Here is a 26,942-nt window from a genome sequence, read left to right as displayed (position 1 = left end):
TAACTACACAAATCTGTTATCTTAAGTGCTGAGAGAAGGGGCATTTATACCATCTTATTGCGCATCACTATACATCTCAGGTTCTTAGTGACAGAATTTTTTTTTAACTAATAGAACCAGGGAAAATATTTGTGACAGTGGTTGGGCTAAATGACTGGAAGTTTAATGGATTAGAGGAGACTTAAGGTGAACAATTCAAATATTGAAGAAGAAGAAGAAAACTGTTGTTTCCTTTTTGTCACTTGGTTAATTTGTTCATTTAAACCATGCGTGATCGGGATGGAAAAAAACAAGTCACCACGTTCCTTGTTTTTGTCCAGTTAGGCTGTCTCCACATAGCGGGACATCTAGCTGAAGAATTTTAAAGCCCTGTAAGATTCCTAGCTTCCAAATGAAAATGAAACAAAAACTCCCCTCCCCACCATGTCTAATGTGTACAAATGTGTTTTTTATGTTTTCCCTGAGAAGCAATCACTGCACGTACACATACAAGCACACACATGTGCACCTCCCACCAAGCATATTCCATGGATTATTGTTGTCCTCCTCACTGCTTTATCCATGCAGCTCTGTGAGATAGATCAGGCTGAGAACATGTGACTCGCCCACTGAATTTCATGAACAAGTGGGGATTTCTAGTTCTAGAGTTCCTGATTTCTAGTTGAATACACTGACCTTTATACCAACCTGGATCCCCTTTTTACATACTCTTATGAAGAAGGATGCTCTAATATTTTGTACCACTCAGTTTTAAAAGGAAGGACGGTATATTTCCCTCTGTATAACATATCCCATTCTCACAGGCCTTGGATAAACACATATAGTACCCACACCGTTTATGTCCTGTTTGTATGCCCTGTGCATGTTTGTGGGCCTTTGTATCTAAACGCTATGAAATGCCAATTTCCCACCCTATATTCTTTCTTATATCTATATCTTACTACTTTGCACTCTGCTTTCTACTACCAAAAGTCTTGTTAAAATATTTTTAAATCATTGGAAAAATCAAATCCAAAAACAACAGAAGACGCACATTAGATTGCTAGATTGCAAAACTCCACCAATTTGTGGCACTCTCAAGGGAAACAAAACATATCTATATAAGAATGTGAAACCCTCCCCCTTCATTTGTAGGATTGGGATCTAGAGAATACATGCTGCTAATAAATAATGTAGCTGTTAATAAGCAGGAAGAGTTTTGTCAGGAACTCTTGTCACATTAATATAGCTTAATTGAAATCTGTCTTGTGCATTATCATCTAGTGATGCTCATCGCTATTTGAATATCAATGTATGTGCTCACGTTTGCATAAAAAATATCACTCATAATATAGACCATTTTTTATGAAAATCACGATCCCTGCAGGTTCAATCTTCAGTAGCAGTTGGAACACCAGATTATATTTCTCCAGAAATCTTGCAAGCTATGGAAGATGGGAAAGGGAAGTATGGCCCTGAATGTGACTGGTGGTCCCTTGGTGTTTGCATGTATGAAATGCTTTATGGAGAAACACCCTTTTATGCCGAGTCCCTGGTGGAGACCTATGGAAAGATCATGAACCATAAAGTGAGTGTGTGTAAATCATAGGCAATACTCCCCCCCCAAAAAAACCCCAACAGTTGTTCTCATTACTTTTTTCTTGTTTACTTTTTAACATGAATACTTTTATTAATGGAATATATTCACTTTAATTAGCTATGGATTCAGTATTTAACTAATTCAGTACTTATTTTTCTAGTGTTTCTTAACCTGGGGCTCATGACCTTCAAGGGGGTTGGGAAGTGTTTTCTAGGGGATCTGTGGTTGTTTTATATGTGTTGTTAGCCCTTGTTAAATATTTTCTTCCGTGACTTTTCAGAGTGGAATACAGTGCTGCCTCGCTTAGCGATAGCTCCGTTGAGTGATGAAATCGCTTAGCGATGGGGTTTTGGCCATTGCCAGAGCGATCACTTAGCGATGGCCCCTATGGGGAAAAAATCGCTTTGCGATGATCGCGGGAAGCGATCATGGAAAAGCGACCCTTTTTGCGCAGCTGATCAGTAGTTCCAAAATGGCCGCCGGAAAAACAAAATGGCCCCCCGCTGTTTTGCCTCGCTTTAGAAGCACCGAAAATGGCCACCCCTATGGATCTTCGCATAAGGTAAGTTTTTAAGCCCATAGGAACGCATTAAACACGTTTTAATGTGTTTCTATGGGCTTTTAAAAATCGCTTAGCGATTAAATCGCTTAGCAACATTTTTCCTGGAACGGATTAATGTCACTAAGCGAGGCACCACTGTATTAAGGTTAATGTGTTTGCATATTATGAGAAACAGGCCCTTTGGAAAGAAGCCTCTACTTTCTGAGAAAGGTTGACTTTACCCCAATTAAAAAAGGCTTTTTATGCAAACATGGTGCAGATTATTATTACTTTATTATTATAAAAGGGGGCCATGACTTGAAAAAGGCTAGGCACTACTGGTTCAGATGTTAATACTGTATTAAGTTTTATCCTGTATCTGTTGATCTTATAATGTTCTTTGAATAAAATTAAATGAAATAATCAGATAGTCAGACATGATGAAAGGCCTATACCATAATTATTGTACATGATTATATTTTGGCAACATTAGCAAATTATAAAGTGAGTGAATAATTCAAGTAATAAAGTGGTTGTATGACTGACAGACGAAATTGTATATAGAATTCTGAGAGATGTAGAAGGGAAATGGACATCTCTTTTTCCACTACAACCTTTTCTCATAAAGAAATCGAACTAAATAACTGGGGAAAATTGTACTCATTTACTCATTGGTTATATATATATGCTGCCCACACTACCCAGAGGTTATGTCAATGTACCTGCAATGGCATAAATTGCAGGGGTGAACTGCTAGTAGTTAACAAGTCACCAACTGTATCTTTCATCACACATCAGTTGCTTGAGTTAATGCACAGTGATGTACATACACAAGCATCAATTTATTCACTAGTGGCAAGTGCCATTGCACTTATGCTGACTTAACTAATCAATAGGCCATTGAAACTGCAGTTCTCTGTGCTCTTGCTAGGAGGTAAGCCCCACTGAACACCATGGGAGTAAGTAGAGGATTATACTGTGAGTCTTTTTTTCTATATGTAAAGGTTTGCTGTCATGTATACATTAGAAGTGTAATGTTTTTGTTTCTTATTGCAAACATAAAGAAATGTATCACTGACCTGTGATTTCTCATTGTGTGCCCTAATTTTCTTCTCACTTTTTTCTAAGGAGAGGTTCCAGTTTCCTCCCCAAGTGACAGATGTGTCTGAAAATGCCAAGGATCTAATTAGAAGGCTCATCTGCAGCAGAGAACATAGACTTGGGCAAAATGGGATAGAAGACTTCAAAAACCACCCATTTTTTTCAGGAATTGACTGGGATAACATTCGAAATTGTGAAGCACCTTATATCCCAGAAGTCAGCAGTCCAACAGATACATCAAACTTTGATGTAGATGACGATTGTTTGAAGAATTCTGTAAGTTGTGTATAACAACAACTTATCCAAGAATGTTTATTATAACTAGATAGGTAGATAGGTAGGTAACATTAATAAGCCACACCTTTGTACAAGATTCAGGGCAGTGTACCAAAATTTTTAAAAATCTAAACATAGAATAGAACACAATCTGAACAAGAGGTATAAAAGTGTTTCAGCTGGCTTAGGAATACAGATTTAAAATAGAAAATGTTCAGGTTTTTTAAAATGCACCTATATATGTTCTGAATATTTGTATAAGTTTTCTGGAGATTTTTACAGGATGAATAATGTTATAACCAAGGTAAATATTAAAAATTTAGATAATTTTTGAAATCATGTTTTTATTATATAAATCACTATACTGAATTGAAAGGATAATTTGAAATAGAAATTCACATTTCCCCCCCCCAAGCCTGTTTGTCCAGATGTTGAGGAAGGACATTTAATGTTGTACGCCCAGAAGCCACTGGCAATGGGGCGGCTAAAAATATTGTAAATAAATAAATAAAATAAATAAATAAATGTTTTTGTCAGGCCATCCAAAACGCACCCTCTATTTGCATGGGTCTATATTTTTAATGGCTTCATGCTGGGACTTTTGGGCCAGAAGATATCATATTAAAGGGACAACTAACTGTCTGGTCTTTCTAGTTCATTGGTAGTGTGGCATTGTGCCAGTCAAGAGAAGGGAGGAAGCAGTGTTACTCATATACATTCCAGGCCAAGTTGCTACTTATCTTAGAAGGGCTGAGGTGGCTGATTTTCTCTTCAGTAGATTCAGAGGCATCCACTTTTTTTTCAAAATAGTGAAATCTAATTAACATGTCTATTCTGTTATTCCCCAGGAAACAATGCCTCCACCAACACACACTGCATTTTCTGGCCATCATCTGCCATTTGTGGGATTCACATACACAAGTAGCTGGTGAGTAGAAACTTTGACTCTTCACGTGAATTTAGATGCATTCATGTAGATGAAAGAGGGATAAGTCCAATGTCAATCCTGCCTACTGAAATTCATGGGATAATTCAGTTCTCTTTAATTTCAATAAGTCTACTGTGGCAAGAATTAACATTGAATTTCACCTGGTAAGTTTATTTTATTTGTAGTTTTATTATAGTGCATATTCCAGTATAAGTTGGTCCTAATCTTTTTTTCCTTTCCCAGTAAAATATAAACATTTTAATTCATTTTTATTCTTTTCTATTTTTTTCAATTATGAATGAATGCAAATTCACGGATTACTTTCAGTTTCCTGTTCCTATTGTGCATGGCAGGAGAGGAAGCTGAACACGTTCCATATGTGTTGTCTCCGACGCATTTTTGGTATCACCTGGCAGGACAAAGTTCCAAATAGAGTAGTCCTAGAACAAGCTGGAATTTTTAGCATATATACATTACGGAAATAGCGAGGTCTACGTTGGCTTGGGCATGTCGTGAGAATGGCTGACGCTGTTCCAAGTTCTTTATTCAGACCATGTTACCATAGTCTCTCGAGACTGAAGAATACCTAATCTAAATCTAAGAATTCAAATATAGTAAGATTTAAGGTATATATTTCTTCTGCTCAGTAGCAGTACTTCATTATGATCCAGTGGCACTGTAAGATATTGGTTTAATATGTATTTGCTTTTATAAAGCACCATGCTATTGATGATAGCATGTGATCTGTGGTGATACGTAGGGCAGGACAGTACCTATTTTATTTTATTTACTTATTTAATATATATATTTTACCCAGCCTTTCTTCTTAAAAAGGACCCAAGGTGACTTACATAATTTAAAGAGAATATTTAAAGTGAAGAACAGTAAGTATAGAAATACTAAAAAAGTTCTAAAAAAACCAGTTAAGCAAAACAACACCAAAATGACATTTAAGCAATAAGGTGTAACAATCCATTATAAAACCACACTCAGGCAGCCAGTCTCTCAAGGAAAGCTTGACTGAGGAAAGCTTTTCCTTGCGGAAAGGCAGCAAAGATGGGGCCAGCCCAGTTTCTTGTGGGAGGGAAGCAGCAAGAGAGGAGGCCTTCTCCTGTGTTCCCATCAAACGTACCTCTGACGGCAGTGGGACTGGGAGAAAACCCTCTCCTGATGACCTTAACAGCTGTGCATGCTTATACAGGGAGAGTAGATCCTTGAGATAGCATGAACTGGACACACTCTCTTTCCAGTTCCTGTGCAGGTGACTAAAGCAGTCTCCATCCCATAACCAGGCCTAAAACCAGACTGAAATGGATCTAGATAATCCATCTCATTTAGGAACCCCTGGAGCTAAGAAGCCATACCTTGCCCTGGCACCTTGCTGAAAAATTGAATCTTAGAGACTAGTCAGTAATTATTCAGTATTGTGGGATGCAAGGAGGACTTTTTCAATAATGGTCTTACTGTTGCCTCCTTTAAGCATGCTGGAATCCTACCCTGTTGCAAGGAGACATTCACCACTCAGCCGGTCACTTTCTGGTAGCTTTTATAAGCCAGAAAGGGCAAGGGTCCAGCAGACATGTGGTTGCTTTTATCTCTCCAAGGGTCCTGTCCACCTCATCAGGAAACTGAAAGTCGTCCATTAACACAGGGCAAGCAGGGGCCATAATTACCTACACTAATGCCCCCCAACCTGGTGTTCTCCCCGTGTTTCAGATTAAAGTTTTCATCAGTATGGCAGTGGTCATGGGTGATGAGAATTCTAAATAATTTTTCAAATGCTGTCTTTTTTATTAGTTTTCCTAATATGATCAGCTAGAGTTAGGACTAAGTTAAAATGATAATAATAATTATGTGCCATTAAGTTCGTTCTGAATTATGGCAACTCTTTTTAGATCTTTTCTTGTTTCTGAAAATGATAAAATACCTTTTCAGTATCCTTTCAGACCGCAGTAGCCTAAGATTTGCAGCTGGGCAACGTACTATGGACCTTGATGCCAGCGTTCAGAGGACACTTGAGGATACCTTAGCTACAGAAGCTTATGAGAGGCGTATAAGGCGCCTGGAGCAGGAAAAGCTTGAACTTAGCAGAAAACTCCAAGGTATTCCTATAAAAAGGATCTTTGATCATTTAAGTTAAATTTACTTTATGGCTTTGTGAAAAGTTCTTAATGTGGTGGAAGTTGGGATTGTTAAAAAGTTGTTGTTGTTGTTGTTGTTGTTGTTGTTGTTGTTGTTGTTGTTGTTGTTGTTATTGTGACAGTTCACATATTTTGTATAACTTGCATTTTAAAAAGCCTTGAAATTAAAAATGTTGGCCAGAATCCTGTTGAGTTAGGTGCTCGAGGAAAGTCAGTTGTTCAATGGTATGACCAATTTTGCTGTTTGGCTGTTTCCTGGCCATGCAGTCAGCTGCATAAGAGACATACAGCAAATTGCAAAGACTGCTATGTGATTGTTTTTCCACGCATACCAAAACTGAACAGAGTTCTGGGCATTGTAAGAAAGCATCCTGTATTTAATACAGACCTCATGAGAGTTATGACTTCATAGTCATGGGTTAATAATCATTTTTAATTTAAAAAAACTATGTTTTCTAAGAAATGAGAAAATTTTAAGACTATTGGAAGCTAATCAAAATAATTTTGGAGAACTGTTTATCTTGTTGCAACATTTCCAAAATGCATATAAATTAATAGGAATTCTGCAGAAAGAAAAGTAGGCCAGGCTCAGATGATGGCTTAAGAGTTCAAAAAGGAAAACAGAAGGAGATATAGAAGGAAAATAAATATAGATGTATTCTGAAGCATAGTTTAAAAATGAGCTATAGAATGTAGCATAGAAGTATTCAAATGATGCCATTCCAGTGCAATGGAACAGCCAAGGAAATGGGTGGAGGTAAGGGTTGCCGGAGTTGTTCCTGGATTTAATGATGATCTTTGTGCCAGAGTATCATATAAACAAGACTTTGTGAAGAGAAAGAAAAGGATGCATAAGTGTGTCCCTTAAAGAGTTGAAGCAGCTGAAGAAGAAAAAGCATCCCATTTGGCAAAAGATTAGGGCAAAGTGATCTAACTGAAGAGTAGTTAAAACTGAATGAAAGTACAATTTAAAACAAAAAGAAAGGTTTGAAAAAAGAAAGGAAAGAATAAATTTCAGAGATGTAAAACAGTTGGAAATAAAGTGGGACTTCAACAAGAAACTGATTATGTAGAAATACATGAAGATTTTTTTAAGTAACAACTTGATATTATCTGAGCCTGGGAAGAAACAGAAACATGTAAGGAGTACAAAGGGACATACAATAATAGGATAAATGATTAGTCTAGACTGTAGATGAGTGTCAACTATAGCAGAGCCCTTTTTATGATTTAAGGCTCCTATGCAGTCCCATCCACCTCCTATTTTCCCAATGAAATTAAAGACTTTTTGAAAGCAATAATTGAATTGGACTTCTCACTACTACCAGTTTTGTTTTGTTGGGAAGGGTTAGTGCTTAGTGAGTCCAGCTGGTGGGAAACTGACCTCCAAACCTTGCCTAGCTTTGAAATGGATGGTTGAATCTAATGTTAGTGGCCATCTGTTCATACAAACAAAGGTTTACTTCCAGTCCTCTTCCCTACATATCCCCCAAATCCCCAAACTGGGAAGGGCTTGAGGATCTCTAGCCCTTCTGGTTCAGATTTTCAGGGGGAATTAGGATTATAATCTATTAATCATGTTCTCCCTTGGGGAAAAGGTATTGTTACATCCACAGGAGAGATATTAGAAAAAGCATCAGGTAGCTGTTATAGAGGAAGAAAGAATAGATCATGTGCATCACCAATGAAAGAGGCTGCATCAAGTTGACAGTAAAAGGCCTGAAAGGAAGTAGTGAGATTGGAACAGAGAGAACAACAACATACAAAAGAAAGGCTTGCTGCCAAGCTTTGCAAGATACCAAGAAAAGGGGGGAAATGGAAAAAGACACAGATGTTAATGACAAGGATTTCAAGGATTAGTTGTAAAGTGATAGGAACTTGCAGAAAGGTTTATTTAATACTCCATAATTTAAATGTCTATAAGTCATGCATGTCTTGCACATTTGAAATAAACAGGGTCTCTTGGTAAGACAAATAAACCTCTTTCCACTTCATGTATAGCTGTCTCATATTGTTAATATCTTTCCTCTTGTTGCTATAATATCAGTACAGCTGGACAGCTCAATGCATGTTTTCTTGGTCAGTGATCAATGAATTTTTTTAAACTATCATAGATAAGAATGAAATTACAATAGTCTGGAATATGGGGAAACTGTTTAGATCTGTCTTTGCTTATTGATTATGACAACCGGCAGAGCAAAGAGACTGCCTCAGGCTTTTCTTGAGCAGTATGCTGTGTAGGAAGACGTCTCAATATGCCAGGATGCCTATATGTTAAATACATGGTTTAAGATTTGGAGATGCAGCCTCTCACATGTTTGTTCTCGTTCACTTTTGTTTTTTAAAAAGAATCTACACAAACAATCCAGGCCATGCATTATTCAACTGTAGATGGTCCATTAACAGCTAGCAAAGATTTAGAAATTAAAAGCCTAAAAGAAGAAAATGAAAAGCTGAAAAAACAGGTGTCTGGTAAGTTAGCTGTTTAGTGTTTTTATGTATTCACTAGTACTGTTCCCAGTTTTTAATGTTTCATTAATCTTCATGAGAAATTGAGGAGTAGTCTGTTTCTGCATAAATGGCTACAGTACTGTTAATTTCATCATCTCATACATTTTTGAGTAAGGTTTGGTTCAGTTCTTCAATTTTATGTAATTGTCATCTCATTTGGAATACCATGTGCAGTCTGGAGTATTTCTCTATAAAATATAAGCAAAAGCTGGTGAAGGAGCAAAGTTCTCTCTAATTTTCCACCAGGAGCCCCTCCCTGCATGTGCAAAGTGCTGGCCATAAATTGAAACAAAATGAGTGGCAACACTAACTATAGGTGCACAGCACCTATACAATGCTGATCAGCCACATTGTTTAGAGAGAACATTGGAACATTGGAAAGGAGCAAAATTATCAAATACCTCAGCTCATTCTCAGCTTTTGCCTTCCTAAGGCCATCCCTCCAATTCTTTGCTACTTGTCTGTACTCTTCCTTTGTAGCTTGGCCTTTCTTTCACTTCCTGTATGTGTCCTTTTTATTTTCAGGTCCTCTCTTGAGGTTTTTGTGAGCTGCATCAGTCTGTTTTGCTGCCTTCCACCTTTTTTTCCTTGAAATTGTTCTGCTTTTAAAATTTCCTTTTTAAGAAACTTAAATCCCATCTTGGATTGCTTTTCCTGTTAGGATCTCCTGCCATGGGACCTAATCATCATTCTGAGTTTATTGAGATTGGCTTTCCTAAATCTTTCATACACATGTGACTACACTCTGGATTTGTTTCCTTTGAAGTCAAGAACTCAAGTAGAACCTGGTCACTTTCTCTGAGTTTCCCCTCCTGCCACTTTTTCCACCAAGTCAAAATCAAGTCCAGGATAGCTAATCCTCTGGTTTCTTCCTCCACTTTTTGTAGGAGAAAATTATCAGCCACGCAAGCCAGAAATTTCTTGGAATGACCATATTTGGTAGAAATGGCCTCCCAAGAGATATCAAGATAATTGAAATATCCCATTACTACTACATCATGTCTCTTTAAAATTCTTGCAATTTGTTTTTTATATTTCAAGATTCATGATGTCACACTGAAGTAAAGGTTAGTTTGGCCTTACTGAAAACTTCTACAATGAAGAGCAATGATTCTGCAGTAACTGATACCATGATACATTTTGACTTCTCCAGTTCTGCCTATACAGGCCAGCAGTGCGTATGTCTGATCTCCAGATATTGTTTAATTGCAGCTCCCATCCTCCCTATGTGATAAATGAAAGGGCTGATAACTGTTACATAGAGGGCTGTGTGCTCTAAGTTGCTACCCCCTATGGTTATAGCTCTTTTGCTCAACTACTTATTTGGTTGCATGTGTGACCCCTCATGCCTTTCTGCTTTGCTATGGACTTCTGTTAAGTGCTTCATACGCCTGTCTTATGCCTGCAAAATAGTCTCTGAGGAGTTTCTTGAAAAGTGGAATTTCTGTATAGGGTCAGGCTATGCCACACTGGAAACAAACACCAACAGACTTTTCACTGTTACATGGGAGCTATAACTTCACTTCCAAGCAGCTTATCATTCCTCACTGTGACATGTACAGGCTAAACTTTCCATCAAACTTAGAGTTTTGTGTTTATCTATGGATTATAATGAAGGTATATCACTTTTATTCTTTCCCCCTCTCTGATCAGCATGTGTATTCATGAAACACACACATGCTGTGAGTGCCCTGTCATGAGATACTTCTCATTTATGTAACACCTTAAAGTATTTAAAATATTGTTAATACATTCTTTGTAATCTCTGTAACATGCTGTCTCAGCAATATTCTGATTTGGCTTGTGCTTGATTTGGATTTGCTTCTATAAGGGTTTTAATGGGTCTATCTTGAGTCACAGGCATATAGTAGTACTTCTTCCAGCTGTGCCTGTCAGCTCCATAATGTATTTCATTGTGTAAGCACCAGCAGAACTCAAACATTCCAGAAAGATTTTTCTGATTACCTTTGTAAACACAGAGTAGCGCAAAAATTGGGTGCTTGCCAGTCTATAAAAATGGAGTTTGATATTTATTCACATCTGCACATGTCAAGTTAAGCTATTTCCCCCTCATTCTTGCAACAGCTATTGTCCTTGGAATTTTACATCATATTTGCTCTTGCTATTTTAGACATTATGCATTGGTGTTCATAATTCTGATTGTAGCCATACATACAGTGGTGCCTCAACTTACGACAATAATCCATTCCAGAAGATGGACGTAACTCGAAATAGTCGTAAGTCGAAGCACCATTTCCCATAGGAATGCATTGAAATGCAATTAATCTGTTCCAGCCGAAGGGGGAAAAATCATCAAAAAAAATCACTGCAAGACTCATTGGAAACATGATTAATCTCTTCCGGCCAAAGGGGGAAAAAAGAAAGAAAAGCAATCAAGCGTGCAAGACCCATTGGAAATGCACAGAAAACAAACGAACCAGATTGGAAATACACAGGGAACAAAGGGGGCAGGTCAGAAATGCAAAGAAAACAAAGGAAAAAGGAAGGCAAGCATGCAGGACCCATTGGAAATGGGGAGGAAAAACCCAAAACGCAACCAAACCCCCCAAGACCCACGGAAATGGGGAGGGGGGAACCAAAAAAACAAACCCCACAAGACCCATCACAGCACAAAAACATAACCCCCCAGTTCAAAACCACACTGCAAAAACACCCAGAACAGTTTTTTAAAAAGCAGAAAACAGCACCTTATCTTACCAGGCAGTCCAAAGCCTCCTCTGACACACATTCTCTTACTGCTGGGGCAAAACAGCTACAAAGAAGCAGCCTCATCGCCACCTACAGTTATAAATTTGAATTTTCCGCCTTTTTTCCCCTGCCTTTTTCTGTTCGTAAGTGGAAGCTCCGGTCGCAAGTAGAAGCAAAATTGTGCGGCCGGAGCTGGTCGTGACTCAAAATGGTCATAAGTCGAGGCACCGCTGTACTTGCTGCTTTTAAATTTGTCAATGAATCAACTAAATGCAGTTTTCTTAGCATCTTATATTGAATCTGTGGGTTGACTCCTTGGCTGGAAGTAAGCTGGAAAATGAAATCATCCTTTTTTAGTCTTTCTTTTTAAAGAAGTCATTAAAATATGACTTTTTTCTGGGACTGCTTTGTATAGGAATGTATTTGCTGTTCAAAGCAGCTGCTCTGCTGAATAATTCTGGTATTCTAACTCTGATAGTATATGTGTAGAAGAATGTATAATCAGACTGATTAAAAAAATTAATTACTTACCTAGATTTGAAAGATTAAATGAAATTTATGGGTAGCATATTCGTATTAGAAAAAGCACTTACCAGTACATGCTTAAAAAGTCAAAATCAGTGGCATATTTTATTAGGATGCAATATTGATAATGAAACCACTTCTCCCAGATATTGATTGTTGTACTAATATGTATGTCTTGGATGGAAACAAGGGAAAGTAAATGCTTTCAAAATTAGAAATTTATTCTGCATTTCTCTGTCCCCATTGCCTAAAAAAAGTGTGGCCTTTGATACTTCTGCATCTTGAACTATGCACTAAAGAAAAGAAATATCTCACCTAAACAGTAATCACATCTTATCTTTTCTCTCTTTTTTCTTTTTTCCCTTCTTTATTGTTATAATCACATCATATAATACATTTAAAAAACAGATTCAAATAGAAAGGTTTGGTATAGATATCTGTTGTATACACAAACACACGTTAAAGAAGTTAGATTTAGGTAAGTGAAAACAGTTCATGTGGGTGCATACTTTTTTTTCCTGTTGTTGTGTTCCAAAACGTGAAGAGATTCCCCATTTATCTTTTATTTAAAGATAAATTAAAATTCTCCCCTGATCTTACATAGTAATATCTCACATTCTGGCAAACCAGTCAGTTGCGAATAGTGTTACATTCCCCCCACCACCATGATGACACCATTAAGACGTTAGTGTTACTAGGTTAATAATTAATTCTAGGATATTTAAAATTTCCCAGATCTGTACTTTGATAATGTGCTTGTGAAGATCAGAAACAAGATCTTGGATTGCACAGTGACTTCTTGGAATCCTAATAGGCAGCTTGAGCCTGTGCATAGTTATTCAGAAGTAAATTCCACTGTGTTCTGTGGCACTTGTTAAGTGTGCGAAGCTCTTTTAGAGTAACTCATGTATGGTGTAGTACTGATTGAGCACTATTGTTAAATAGCATCTACAATGGCTTACATGTACATGTCAACTCCTAATCTGGAATAGGTACCCAGGATGGGAAGTGGTATATCACTAGACAATAGAAAGTTGATTTGGATGTTAATCTTTGTGACTTTGTCAAATGGTTGCTGAAGAATATTGTTAATGAAAATACAGCTTTCAATATGTCATATATGGCTCAGCTAGGATCTTAATAAATTGTTATGTTTTTCTCCAGCATTCCAAGAAATGATAGCCCAGCATATGTTTTAGTTTTTGAGGTCAAAGGTATAACATTTGATTATCTAAGTTATACAGGAGAAAACAGAGGAATCTTTAATATAGTGAAAAAATGTAAGGAAAATACTAAGCAGACAAACAAAGTAGTTCACATGTGAAATAGAGATTTATTTTGGCTCTCTTTTGACAGTGTATACATTCCTTGTGCTGGAGACTTCGGGAGAGTTAATAATTCCTGGCACTAAGCTACATAGCTGTCATTGAAATTGTCTAAACTTTTCAAAAATAATAGTTGAAAATTTTGTGCACTACTGTAAGTATAGGTTGTGTGTAGAATTCTTGCTGATATTTTAGAACTTTAAAACTGATTATAATGGTGAATACATCCAGAGAAAGTGAGTTGTAAACTAAAATCTTATTGGAATCAAGATAATTTAAGCAAGAATCTTCTTGACTTTGACATGAGATTATTTTCTCCATGTGTTCTGGTTTTGTTTGTTGTAGTTGTTTTTAATTTTTTCTGCTTGCCCAAGAAATGCCAGTGTGCTATTTTTTTCCTTTTACTTTTTCATTTATGGCTATTGTTTTGCTCTCATAACATTGTGACTGCATTGGCATATTGCAATAAACCAGAAAGTGGGGCAATCCTGGATTCATTACCAGTATGCATGCTATCTAATGACTTCTGCTTGGCTCTTCGGAGTGGAAGACAAGTTTAGCACTACCTCGGAACCAACTTTGTGTTAACCCAGAAGTGTTCTTGGCTTATGATTCCAAACTAAATAAGGAATTCAAAACCAGTAACAAACCCTGGCTTCAGATTTTTTTTTTTAAAAAAAATTTTGGTTAAGAAAGCAACAAACTGATTCAGGCTCAAAAATAATATTGAACCTTTGCTTCCTGATTATGGTCAGTTTAGCTGTTGTAGCTAGTAGAAGGAGTGAAGCAGGAATGTCTGTGCAATGTGTACTGGAATGTCACTTCTGAGTGATAAAGATGGAATTCTCTACAACTTTGGCTTATCATTATGTATCAGTAAGGCCTCTAAAGCTGTGACATACATAGTTGGCATATTTTATAAGTATTTTTTATTTTTTATTTGCTTTTCAAGTGATTAACAGTTTGTTTGAAGAAATAACTGCTTTTAGAACTTTGTTCCTTCTGCAGTTACAGAAATAATAAACCAAGTAGGACAAGCAAACATAAATGGTGTTAACATAAGAAATAACTAAAGCCATCTGAATTTGATGTGAACATGATCAACAAGATGTTGTCTGCCAAATTTGAAATAATACAGTGCTTTTGCTGGTTTTATTGAAAACCCTTTCTTTCATTGAGGTTGAACACAAAATCATACAGAACCTTCTGCTAGTTAACTTGTTAATCATACACCATTACTTATACTGTAATGCAGATGGTGTCCTACAATCAAAACACAGTGTCTGAAAACAGATGTTATGCTATATGTTGTGTTTTTATATCATAAAATAAAGTAAAAACTGGTATAATTTGGCATGTTTCATCATTGCATGTTGTATTTATATATCAGAACATTGTAAACACTGAAAATTGAGTAAAGAGAAAATTCATAATAAAGCTTCCTCTTCAGGCAGGCTTTTAAGTATTAAATTATCTCGAGTGCTTGTTTTTAACTTACAAATTTTAAAATGTTTTAAATTGCCCTTAAACTTGATTTTTATTCTTAATATATGTTTAATTGTTTTAAATTATGATATTTAGATAGTGTTTTAAAAATCTGTTGTTTTATCGGTTGTAAGCTGTCTTGGATGCCCTGTGGAGAGAAATATGGCATATAAATAATTTCAGTAAATACTGTAAATAGGTTCCAGCAAGACTGAGTCTCAAAAGGGCCTCTCTCTTAATAATCATGCCAGCTTACTTATACCTGAAGATGTAGCCCTTTAAGTACCCTGGTGCTTAAACTGTTGACAGTTTTGAAGGTCATAACTATCATTTTTGGAAGTGATAAATATTACCAGTAAGCAATACTAGTTAGCAATCTAGCCACCACATTTTGGATTGGCTGTCTGAACTTTCTGCATTTCTTCTTCTGCTATTCTTTTTCATTTCTCTTTGAATAATTTAATACTGTAGTTGCAAACTGTTAAATACTAAGTTTAAAGATGGCCAGGTGACATATAAAATTCTGATGCTCTTGTAGCTCTGCCTCCTGCAAATTTTCAATCCAGCAGATATTGGTGTATTGGTGGCTAATGTATGGAGACAGGAAATATGATGGATTTAAAAGTTTAACAAAATTATAAAAATACTCCTCAGTAGGTTTGATTTAGCCTTAAGTGGCTGATCATTATTGTACAGCACTGAGCTTTAATGGTTATATTTTACCAATGATTATCAATCACTTTAGCTATGATTTTCTTTCATAGATTCTGGGCGATTGGAACAGCAACTTGAAGAAGCCAGTTCTGCAAGACAAGAGTTAGAAGATGCTGCCAGACAAATCAAGGCCTTTGAAAAGCAAATCAAAGCACTAAAGCAAGACAGGGAAGATCTTAATAAGGTAAAGAGAATTTCACTTGTGCTTTTATTTAGAAACAGTAACACTGTCCTTTTCAGAAGCAGAATGTTTTAGCTGAGATTGACAGGGTTTTAATACAGTTATACAGAAAAGCATGATTATATTATATAAATGTATCAGCCTGCCACCACAAGCATTGTAAAATGATTGGTTTTATAGTACTAATTCCACATTTTAAACTGTTCCATGGGGTCACTGCTCTTTATTGAGGATCTCTTGGTCTCCATTTGGAATGGTTATTACATGGCAAAACATAGAACTGTTCCAGACTTAGTAAAATAATATGAACTCCAAAATAGGGATTTTGTGTCTTAGAGATATTGTATGAATATATATGTCATTGAGAATTCCATGGATGGAGAAACAAGACGTAAATTCATTGATATGGGAAATAATTTTAATAAAAAATGTAGTCCAATAGAAGCCATCACAACATTCTAATACAATAGCTGAAATCCTGTTGCACAGCTCTCTTTGTGCAATGGGAATAACATTATTCCCAGAGCACACAGGGAGCTGATTTCAGTCAGTGACATTTTAAATTAACCTACAGTTGCCTTGCATATTTGTAAAATATGACTAGAAATTGAGAGATGTTACCAACTTATTTCAGATGAGTGTTTCAGGAGAACAGTGTTTTGCTTATCCTGAATAGAGGGCTCCTTGAAAGTGTATTTGCTATCAGGTGAAAGATAACACAAGAAATTGTGGATGTTAATAAGTGTGTTAATAAATGGCACTGTACTTGTCTGCCTGAATCATGAAGCAATGATATTTGATTTGGCATATAGTATGAAACTATGGCAAGTCCTTAAAGAAATGGGAGTGCCTCACCACCTTATCTATCTCCTGAGAAACCTATATGTGGGACAGGAAGCAACAGTTAGAACTGGATATGGAACAACTGATTGGTTCAAAATTGAGAAAGGAGTACGACAAGGCTGTATATTGTCCCCCTGCTTATTCAACTTATATGCAGAATACATCATGTGAAAGGCTGGACTGGAGGAATCCCAAGCCGGAATTAAGATTGCCGGAAGAAATATCAACAACCTCAGATATGCGGATGATACCACTCTGATGGCAGAAAGTGAGGAGGAATTAAGGAACCTTGTAATGAGGGTGAAAGAGGAGAGTGCAAAAAACGGTCTGAAACTCAACATCAAAAAAACTAAGATCATAGCCACTGGTCTCATCTCCTCCTAGGAAATAGAAGGGGAAGATATGGAGGCAGTGACAGATTTTACTTTCTTGGGCTCCATGATCACTGCAGATGGAGACAGCAGCCCCAAAATTAAAAGACACCTGCTTCTTGGGAGGAAAGCGATGACAAACCTTGACAGCATCTTAAAAAGCAGAGACATCACCTTGCCAACAAAAGTCTGCATAGTTATGGTTTTTCCAGTAGTGATGTATGGAAGTGAGAGCTGGACCATAAAGAAAGCTGACCGCCGAAGAATTGATGCTTTTGAATTGTGGTGTTGGAGGAGGGTCTTGAGAGTCCCCTGGACTGCAAGGAGAACTAACCTATCAATTCTAAATGAAATCAACCCTGAGTGCTCACTGGAAGGACAGATCCTGAAGCTGAGGCTCCAATACTTTGGCCATCTCATGAGAAGAGAAGACTCCTTGGAAAAGACCTAGATGTTAGGAAAGTGTGAAGGCAAGAGGAGAAGGGGACGACAGAGGATGAGATGGTTGGACAGTGTCATCGAAGCTCCCAGAATGAATTTGACACAACTCCGGGGGGCAGTGGAAGACAGGAGGGCCTGGCGTGCTCTGGTCCATGGGGTCACGAAGAGTCGGACACGACTAAACGACAACGATGAAGCTAATGTACTTTATTTTTCATTTCATTAATACAGAGATGGGCAGCTTATGGCCTTCCAGATGTCATTTGATTGCATCTTCTGGCTCTGCTTGCCAAAGCTGACGCAAACTTACTAAATTATAGGCCTGAGTACTACTGGTGTCTGTACAACTTGTCAGAGCATGTCCTGATTGCATAGTCCAGTGCATGACCAGACCTGCAGCTGAGACATGCCCAACATTTTGTCACTTAGCTTCAGCAACTAATGCAAATCTTAAACAAACATCAGTATGAAGTGTATGTGGCTATTTCCAGTACAATTCTGGACATTTTTTTTATTTAAATGTTAAAGACCGTTCAAACTTGCCAGAACACATAGTGCTGTTTACAAATATAAGAGGAGGGGAATCTGTAAAATCACAGATTTGTCAATAAAAACAAATCAGTCAAAATGATGTAGAAATGTTTTTAAAAATTAGAATATTAAAAAATAGCAATAACATTTAAAGAATAAGAGTAAACATAAGAAAAGTTGAAGATGAAAATACTGTTAGGAAAAGTCACATACACAAGGCAGTTGTACAGCTGGCTATCCTTCATGTGACTGTTTGGTGACTGATTTCACAGCCAAAGAATAATACAAATATATTGCTGGAAGGGGCTCCAAGAGTAATTGAGTCTACTTTCCTGCCAAAGCAGAAAATCTAAAGCTAAAGCATGCCTGAGAGTTGGCCATCTAACTTCTGTTTAAAATTCTCTGATGAAACTATCCTCTAAAGCAGTCCCTTCCTTTGTTGAACAATTTTCACTATCAAAAATTTCTTTTTAACATCTAAGCGAAATCTGCCTTCTCATAACTTTAATCTATTATTTCAGGCAATACCCTCTGGAGCTACAGAAAATAAGCTTGAAGATGACTATCACATTGCCTTTTATTCTTCTCTTCTCCAGGATAAACATACAAATGTCTTGAACTGTTTGTTCCTCATAGGGCTTAGATTCTGCACAGCATTTCTTGCTTCAGTTTTGGGAGGCTTTTGACTTTTGTTAACATTAGTTCCATTGAGAACTTGAGCACTCCCTGTATTGTAGACATCTAAAACTTAAAGATATGCTGTCCTTTTTTTTTTAACTGCAGGAGCTAATTGAGTCTAGTGAAAGATTAAAGGCCCAAACCAAAGAGTTGAAAGATGCACACAGTCAGCGGAAACTGGCCATGCAGGAATTCTCTGAGATGAATGAGCGACTTACAGACCTACATTCACAAAAACAGAAACTTACCCGTCAGGTCAGAGATAAGGAAGAAGAGATGGAAGTGGTGATGCAAAAAATAGAAAATTTGAAGCAAGAGCTGCGCAGAACAGACAGAATGAAAAAGGAAGTAAGTTGCCTTCGAATAATTACTGGCAGGAAAGAGTTGTTCAAAATTTAATGTATTTCCCAGTGTTTTCAATTGGCAGGTAGTAGTAATTAGTGAAGAATTCACCTTTTTTGTCATTTCTTTGTAATTCTTTGTATATCAGAAGTGTTGTGTATTTTCAGTCTGGCATTCTAAGGTTTGGAAAATTTTTAAAATTGGAAGACCATTAATGCTGAAACATTAAAAACAAAAGAGCTTTTCAGTGTGTTAAGTGGTTAAAGAAAATATAGGAAAAACCACTGATATCACCATTTTATGGCTAGGCATAGAGAACAAGGCATACAATCTGATTATAGAGTATGATGATATATCAGTTTTTCTCAAAAATAAATTACGTTGTTGTTCCCAAACTGGGAGAATGTGAAAAAATTCAAGAGGAAGATATGCGACTGTAAGATATTCATAGCAAATATTTGAAATAGTCTAAAATGATCTGTTTTTTAAAAAATCATACTGTGTGTCAAATGACCGCTGTCAAAGTGGTCACCCAAATTGAGACAAGACGAGGTCATCAACTGTAACCATAACCCGTGGTAATGTACATTCCAGCACATTTCTGGGTGAATCTCATACAGAACCCCTCATCATAGAGAAGCCACACATGCCCTGGGAAATCCACGTAGGCCCGGTAAATCAAGTCCATATATTGAATCAGTAAAAAAGCATGCAAAGGTTGCGCCTTCACAGTGATTCCAGCATAAATGAAAAAACCCTGAAGCCAGTTAGCCCAGCACTTCTCAGGCTTCTTTCTCCTAAATTTTTCCCTCACTTGTCTTCCTCTTTGTCCCCTTTCTTCTCCTCTAATGGCCTATTTAGCAAATCAAAAATGTCTATGTATTTTTGCCTCCATATTTTTTTCACTGTGGCTGGTAGGAGATGGTCCCCCAGCAGCAGGGACTGATCCCCATAAGGGAGAGCCCTGCGAGAAACGGAATTATATACCGTATCTTAGATGGGAGGAAATGACTGCTGTCTGATTAATCCTTCACTAAATCCTGGAGCCTGTGTCTAAATTTTTGTTGATTGCTATGAGAACTAGAGAGTAAATGGTGCAATCACCCTGAAAGAAGGTTTTATATACTAAATAAAGGAGGTTTTTTTTCTGTATGTTCTGTATGTTTTTTTTATATATAATCTTGCTGGTATGTGACCATAATAAAGAATTATTATATATGTATGGACTAAACATCCAAGAGGCTTCAGCAGCCTCAACCCCAAAACGACTGTGAAACTGCGGGGGTGCGCCCCGCAACACCCCAAACTCATAGGCCTCTGATGCAGCACCATGAGGCAGCACGAAACTGCTCAGAGGACCCAACAGCCCTCCATTCTCCGTGCTGCCATGCCACGAAAGAGGCCGATATAGGGGGAGCCAGCCCAATAAAGGCTCTTCACCCAGACTCTCTTCCCCCCCCGCCTCTCTGTCAAAAGCCTGCGCTCATCAGTTCCGAGTGGGCAGGCAAAGCGCTACCGCGGTGGCTGCTCTGCACTGCGCGGAGCATCCATTATGTTGGATACATTGCTGTTATGCCTACTCAGGTATCCCAAACAGTTAGGAACAGGGTACTGTATGATTCCTTTTTCTTGTGTGATGTATTAAAGAAAACTAGTGTTCAAAAGCTGGTTATGATTTTAAACATTATTATTGTAGCTGGAAGTACATGCTGAAGCTGCAGCTGCAGAGGCATCTAAGGACAGGAAGTTGCGTGAGCGAAGTGAACAGTATTCTAAGCAGCTGGAAAATGAATTAGAAGGACTAAAGGTTAGTGTTTGTTGATTTTGCCATTTGAAAATGTAAGCACTGCCTATTAGAGCTTTAAAAATTACTCTAGCACCTACAGCAGTGAGGTATGCAAGTTAGTGTCTTGTTATCCTTAGCATAATTTTTCCCTGTACAGGCACACAATAGTAATATAGTAAGGTATTTGTCTGAGGTTCCCAGATATAGTTATAGTGAATCAAGTATACTGCAGTGCTTTTAGTGCACCTGGCACAATTCTAATCCATGTAGCTATGTAAGAGCTCATGCTATCTTTAATTAATCTGTGTCTTGGTGCCATGTAGCACATTGGGCCCTGCTTTTACTTTACCTTGACACTGATTTTTGAAAGAGTAAAATTTATATATACTAAATTATTCCGTGCTTCCACACACACACACACACACAGAGAGAGAGAGAGAGAGAGAGAGAGAGGATTCCTAAACTCACATTTTTATAGTTAGGCAGTTCATCAAAGCTAATTCTTAGGTGCCCCCTTTTTTACAGCAGAAACAAATGGGTCGCTCCCCTGGAGTGAGTAGCACGGAACATCAGCAAGAGATCACTAAATTGAAAGCTGACTTGGAAAAGAAGAATGTTTTTTATGAAGAAGAACTGTCTAAACGAGAAGTAATGCATTGCAATGAAATAAAAAATCTGAAGAAAGAACTGCGTGATGCAGAGAGTCAACAACTTGCTCTCAAAAAAGAGATCCTAATCTTGAAAGACAAGTTAGAAAAAACAAGACGTGAAAGGTAAGCACAACTGAGTTATTTGGCCACTGGCTTACCTGTTTATATGTACGACCCACTGTTCATATATTTCTCTGCAAGACTATAGTAAAAGAAACACCACAGTTACAAATCAAATAAAATGACTGTAGATAAGATTTCAAGTATTTTAGTATGCATACAGTGAATTTACCCAATTCTAATATTAGGAAGAAGTTGAACAGTTCTTCATCCTTACTGTGATGCACTATCCAAAAACGCCATTGAATGTACCTTATGTCCCATAACATTATACAGTATATCAGATCCACAGTCTGCCCCTATCAAAAAGAAGGATTTAGTCTGTAAGAGGCTTCTGTTCAATCTAGAAATCCTGCTTTCAAAAGTGACAAGGCAGCTGTCTTTACTTACTTCTCCCTCAGCTTGCAGTCTTCTGTGCCACTCCAGATCTCCTCTAAAGAGCTGCAGGCCTCTTGAGAACACTGAGTTGGGAGAGCAATGCTGTGTTAGAATAGAATTGGCAGAGGTCAACTGTTTCTTTTTCTGCTGGCCAAAATATTCTGAGCAAACCTCAGGGATTGCTGCTGATGATAGAATTCAATCATACATTTACTGTGTACACAGAAATGGGAGCAGTTCTAGCAGTAAACATTAGCAAAATGCATCTGTGTAGATGTTGTGAGGTTTTTGTTGCTTTTTCTTTGTCTGAGCTCAGATTTCTCAAAGGTAATGGGAGAGGGCACGCTGAGATATGCCTTGCTTTATTACATGTACTGTACACATTTTCAATGGAACAGTTTAAAACTCTTGTCTGCCCTTTCCACCTATTGTTCCACCCATGTCAGAAAATAATAACCCACTAGAGACTATTTTACAATGTTAGATAAGATATTCATATAAGAGAAATGTAGGAAAGTAGAACTACTTTTTGGTCTACAGAGTGTATGCTTTTCTCAAGAAAAAAATGGATAGAGTTGAGAAAGGTGAAAAGCACTTAATTTTTGTCCCAAACCAAGAAATACATAAAAGTTGGAACAAGGAACGGCATTAAACAGCTTGTATCATTTGTTGCCCTTTTCTCTTCTGAATTGTCTACTTTGCTGTGGGGGAATTTACTTCTAATATCTTTGGTCTATGTGTTGGTATGCTTTGTAGTCACTCCTTCTGCCAGGTTGCTTGTTTGCCTTTGATGTGAACAGGTGATACATTAGAGTTGAAGTGTTGTTTATAGTTTCTGCTAGCACAAGATGCCTTGAGGTTGTTCTGTTCGAAGCTTCATCCAGTGACAACATCTGTCATTAATCTACGATAGACACAAACCGTTTTTATCTTTTCTAACAGACTGGTTTGTTTTTCTCTGCCTCATGACAAAAGAAATGACACAGGGCACTGAAGTGGTATTGACCAATAAAACCCAGGTTAATTGTATCATGTTTATGCATGTGCCCGTATCTATTTTAAGTGTTTAAGTTGGATTTATTAAATCTTGAAAATAGATTCCAGTTCTCTTGGAGTTATAATTCATACTGTTCAGAAGGGCAAAAGTATACATATGGTACTGCCTGAGTAAATGATAGTTTTAGTCCCTAAATATTATTAATATGGCAAAAACAAAGTTAATAATGATGGGGGGCGTGTGACAACACAGACAAAATTACTGCTTGTGCTTGATCTCCTGAGACTCGCCAAAAACCTTATAATAAACTGATAAGGAGAAATGATTGAAGCATCTGACAGTAAACAGCTGTTTAAGATAGTGAGCATTGACAGTCTATAAAAATTCTGACAGCCTGCAGGGCAGATCTGCAGGTCCAAATTGAGTTCCTGCATAACAAAGGCAGGTGCTCTAGTTTGAAAAAACAGAGTCAGTTCTCCAGAATTTGGAACTGACTGACTTACTGATTGATTGACTTATTTATTTGTTGGTTTGTTTACTTACTTACCTATTTTTAAGCTTATACCCTTCCCATCTGGTGGACAAGCCACTACTTTGGGCAACTTACAAAAAAATAACATAAATATTCAGACAAAATTGAAATAATAAACATAAAAAAGCAAAACCCCATCCTAACAAACCCAATCTAGCAAGCATTACAAAACTCAAGATGATGAACCATGGGGTTGTCACAAATTGCCTAGAAATTAAGATTAAAAAGAGATGAGGCTTTCAAAAACCTGGGGTAAAAAGCCATGTTTTAATTTGCTTACTAAAGCTCAGGAGGGTGAGAGTTCCAAAGCAGCGCGGCTACTACTGAGAAAGCCTAGTTTCTATTTGACAACTTCCCATCCTCCTTTGGAATGATCACCCATGGGTAGAATGGGAGGATGACCTGATGCAAACATACAACTTTATAAAGCTCTTTGTCCCTTAATTTTGCAATACTGCAAAATATAACAGCCATTCACAAGCCTCTTACATGAAAAAGGAATAACATACAGGTGGGGGCATTGAATAAAACTGATTATCAATCACAATGGGGGGGGGGAGTTCTCAACTTCAACCTATCCTTGTATATAATTGATCCTGGAGAAATTTTTATCAGAAAAGGAATATTTTGGATCATTGCTACTACCTCCTATGGAGTGGTAAAGAAAAAGGAAAGCCAGCTGCATGTCCACCCCATACAGCAATAAGATAAGTGGTTGTTAATTCTGTGAGAATTTTATCTAATTAGAATTCTTCTGACTTCATTCAAAATATTCCTTTGAGTATTTTGCAAAAAAATGATTTAATAAGGTTTATTAGTATTGCTGGAGAAATATAAAAAGAATATTTATGTTGTCCCATCTACATTCCCCCAGATTTTGCCCTCTTGTTCCTATTGACCTTAGGATGACAGCCTGGAACTCCCTACTTAAAAGGCTGTGTCAGAACTAGTATTAGAGGGGCTTTTTTGCCATGGTTAGTGTGCCACAAATTGTTTTTCATATTATACTATATGTCGTGTTTTAAACTTTGCCTTCATCACTATCTGGAATTCTAATTGATTTTCTATGGCATCTAAACTATAGCCATTCTCAGGTCAACTTAAGGATCCATCCTATCTTAAATGAAGATGCCATATCTGAAAGTAGCATCTTTCAGCATCAGTGGAATGGGATCCTTAATTAAATGAAGGCAATCCAGAACATAATAAAACATGATGATCCTGACATATTAATGATTCAAGAAACCCATCACAAAGAGGACTCATCCCCCCTTATCATGAACTAGATTAATCTCCTGTCATTCAGCTGCAGGCTCTTCTAAATCACGATCAACTTCTCCCCTCAGATAAATTTCCAGTATGAAGGAGAGTTAAAAGCAAAGCAAAGCAAAGCGTGCTGCTTATATACCGCCCCATAGTGCTTCAAGCAGTTTACAAGTTAATTATGCAGGCTACACATTGCCCCCCACCCCAGCAAGCTGGGTACTCATTTTACCGACCTCGGAAGGATAGAAGGCTGAGTCAACCTTGAGCCAGCTACCTGGATTGAACCCCAGGTCGTGAGCACAGTTTTGGCTGCAATACAGCAGTTTAACCACTGCGCCACGAGGTGCAAATGGCAGGTTCCGTTTTTGTGAAGGGATCAATTGGAAAACTTGAATTAACAATGGGATAAATATATAGTCTAAACACTCAGGAGTGGATTTTTTTTCCTTCAAGGGCCTTACGGGACTGGGCCCTTGATGCCTCTGGCTGCCCCACCCCCTCCTCAACATCAGCCACCTGGCTGGGCGGTGGGAGAGAAGGGGCTTTAGAAGGGGTTTTTATTCTGATTATCAGTTGCCATCAGGTTACATATGTAGAAACTCACAATGGATCTGAGGGAACTAGAAGGGGGGAAGGCATTGGAGAGGGCAGCCGGAGCAGCCATTGAGGTGGTGCTGGGTAGGGGAAGGAATGATGGTGGGGGTAGAACATACCCACGTAGGATAAGAGAGGTTAGATATCTTACATCTATTCCTTCTTCTAGTCCTACCCCAACCATATGGTATCAGGTGACCATATCAGCAAACCCTCAAGCCACAAAGTGCTGTTGTCTTCCTCTTTTCTGCTTCCTGCAACTTTTTCTAGCATTATTGCCTTTTCCAGATAAACTTGCTTTCTCATGATATGTCCTAAGTATGACAACCTTAGTTTTGTCAACTTTTTCTCCAGTGATATTTCAGGCATGATTTGCTCTAGGACCACTTGTTCATATTTCTGATTGTCCGGGAACCCACAAAGCTCTCTTCCAGCAGCATATTTCAAGTTAATCCATTTTTCCTTGTCAGCCTTCTCTACTGTCCAGCTTTCACACCCATACATAGTGATTTGGAATACAGTAATGTGGATGATCTTGACCTTGATCTCCAGTGACATATCCTTACACTTGATGTCCTTTTCTATTTCTTTCATTGCTGCCCTTCTGATTCTCATTCTTCTTCTGATTTCTTGGTTGTGGTCTACATTAGGATTGTTGATTGAACCAAGGTATACAAAATATCTCTAACTATTCCAGTTTCTTCATTGTCAACATTAAAGTTATGTAGTCCTCTTGCAGTCACGATTTTTGTCTTTTTCATGTTTTACTGCAGTCCTGCTTTGGCACTTTCTTCTTCACTTTCACCAAAAGTTGTTTCAAGTCGTTGCTGCTTTCTGCCAGTAAGATCGTATTATCTGCATATCTTAAATTACTGCTGTTTCTTCCACTATTTTTCACTCCTCCTTCATCTGAATCTAGTCAAGCTTTCTGTATGATATGTTCTGTGGACATATTGAACAGATAAGTAGATAAAATTCACCCTCATCTGACACCTTTGCCTATAGGAAGCTATTCTATCTTTCCTTATTGTGTCCTAACAGTAGTTTTTTTTTGCTACCCATCAAGACATTGAAGTGCTGAGGCAAACCCTTTAGACATACTAAGTAGAAATTGTAGTGGATTTCAGCCTCCCTACCATCAACCAAGCAGTTTCCACTATTCTTCCTTTACTTCTGAGTTATCTTTTAATTGCTTTTGAAGAAGTCACACTCCCTGCTTTTAATATGGTCTTCAGTGGATTTTAGTCCAGCTGCTTGTTTCAGTATTTTCTTTCTGGTTATAAATGCCATCAAAATATTACAATTCATTTGTAATTGTACATATAATTTTACAATTACTATTATTTTTAAAATATCATCTTAGGTACTACAGAAAGTAGAAAGGAAACTAGATTAAA

General features: G+C 37.5%; 1 protein-coding gene across 17 annotated transcripts in view; it reads left to right on the top strand.

The window, feature by feature from the left end:
- Positions 1-26,942, top strand: part of CDC42BPA (CDC42 binding protein kinase alpha) — a 202,429-nt gene that overhangs the window by 105,220 nt on the left and 70,267 nt on the right. For 14 of the 17 annotated variants that reach the window (XR_013540370.1, XM_072991076.2, XM_072991056.2 and 11 more), the window contains exons 7-15: positions 1,367-1,567; positions 3,249-3,497; positions 4,346-4,425; positions 6,361-6,527; positions 8,916-9,038; positions 15,886-16,019; positions 18,986-19,228; positions 20,919-21,029; positions 21,534-21,781. Coding sequence is in view for 16 of the 17 variants with exons in the window: in XM_072991076.2 (XP_072847177.2) it covers positions 1,367-1,567; positions 3,249-3,497; positions 4,346-4,425; positions 6,361-6,527; positions 8,916-9,038; positions 15,886-16,019; positions 18,986-19,228; positions 20,919-21,029; positions 21,534-21,781 (1,556 nt within the window). In the remaining variant the exon portion in view is untranslated. The remainder of the gene's footprint in view (positions 1-1,366; positions 1,568-3,248; positions 3,498-4,345; positions 4,426-6,360; positions 6,528-8,915; positions 9,039-15,885; positions 16,020-18,985; positions 19,229-20,918; positions 21,030-21,533; positions 21,782-26,942) is intronic. The other 3 variants (XM_078383006.1, XM_078383008.1, XM_072991030.2) reach the window with 1 other exon arrangement.

This window comes from Pogona vitticeps, chromosome 1, assembly GCF_051106095.1.
Source record: "Pogona vitticeps strain Pit_001003342236 chromosome 1, PviZW2.1, whole genome shotgun sequence".
Lineage (NCBI taxonomy): Eukaryota > Metazoa > Chordata > Lepidosauria > Squamata > Agamidae > Pogona > Pogona vitticeps.
This window is presented reverse-complemented; position numbering and strand designations above follow the sequence as displayed.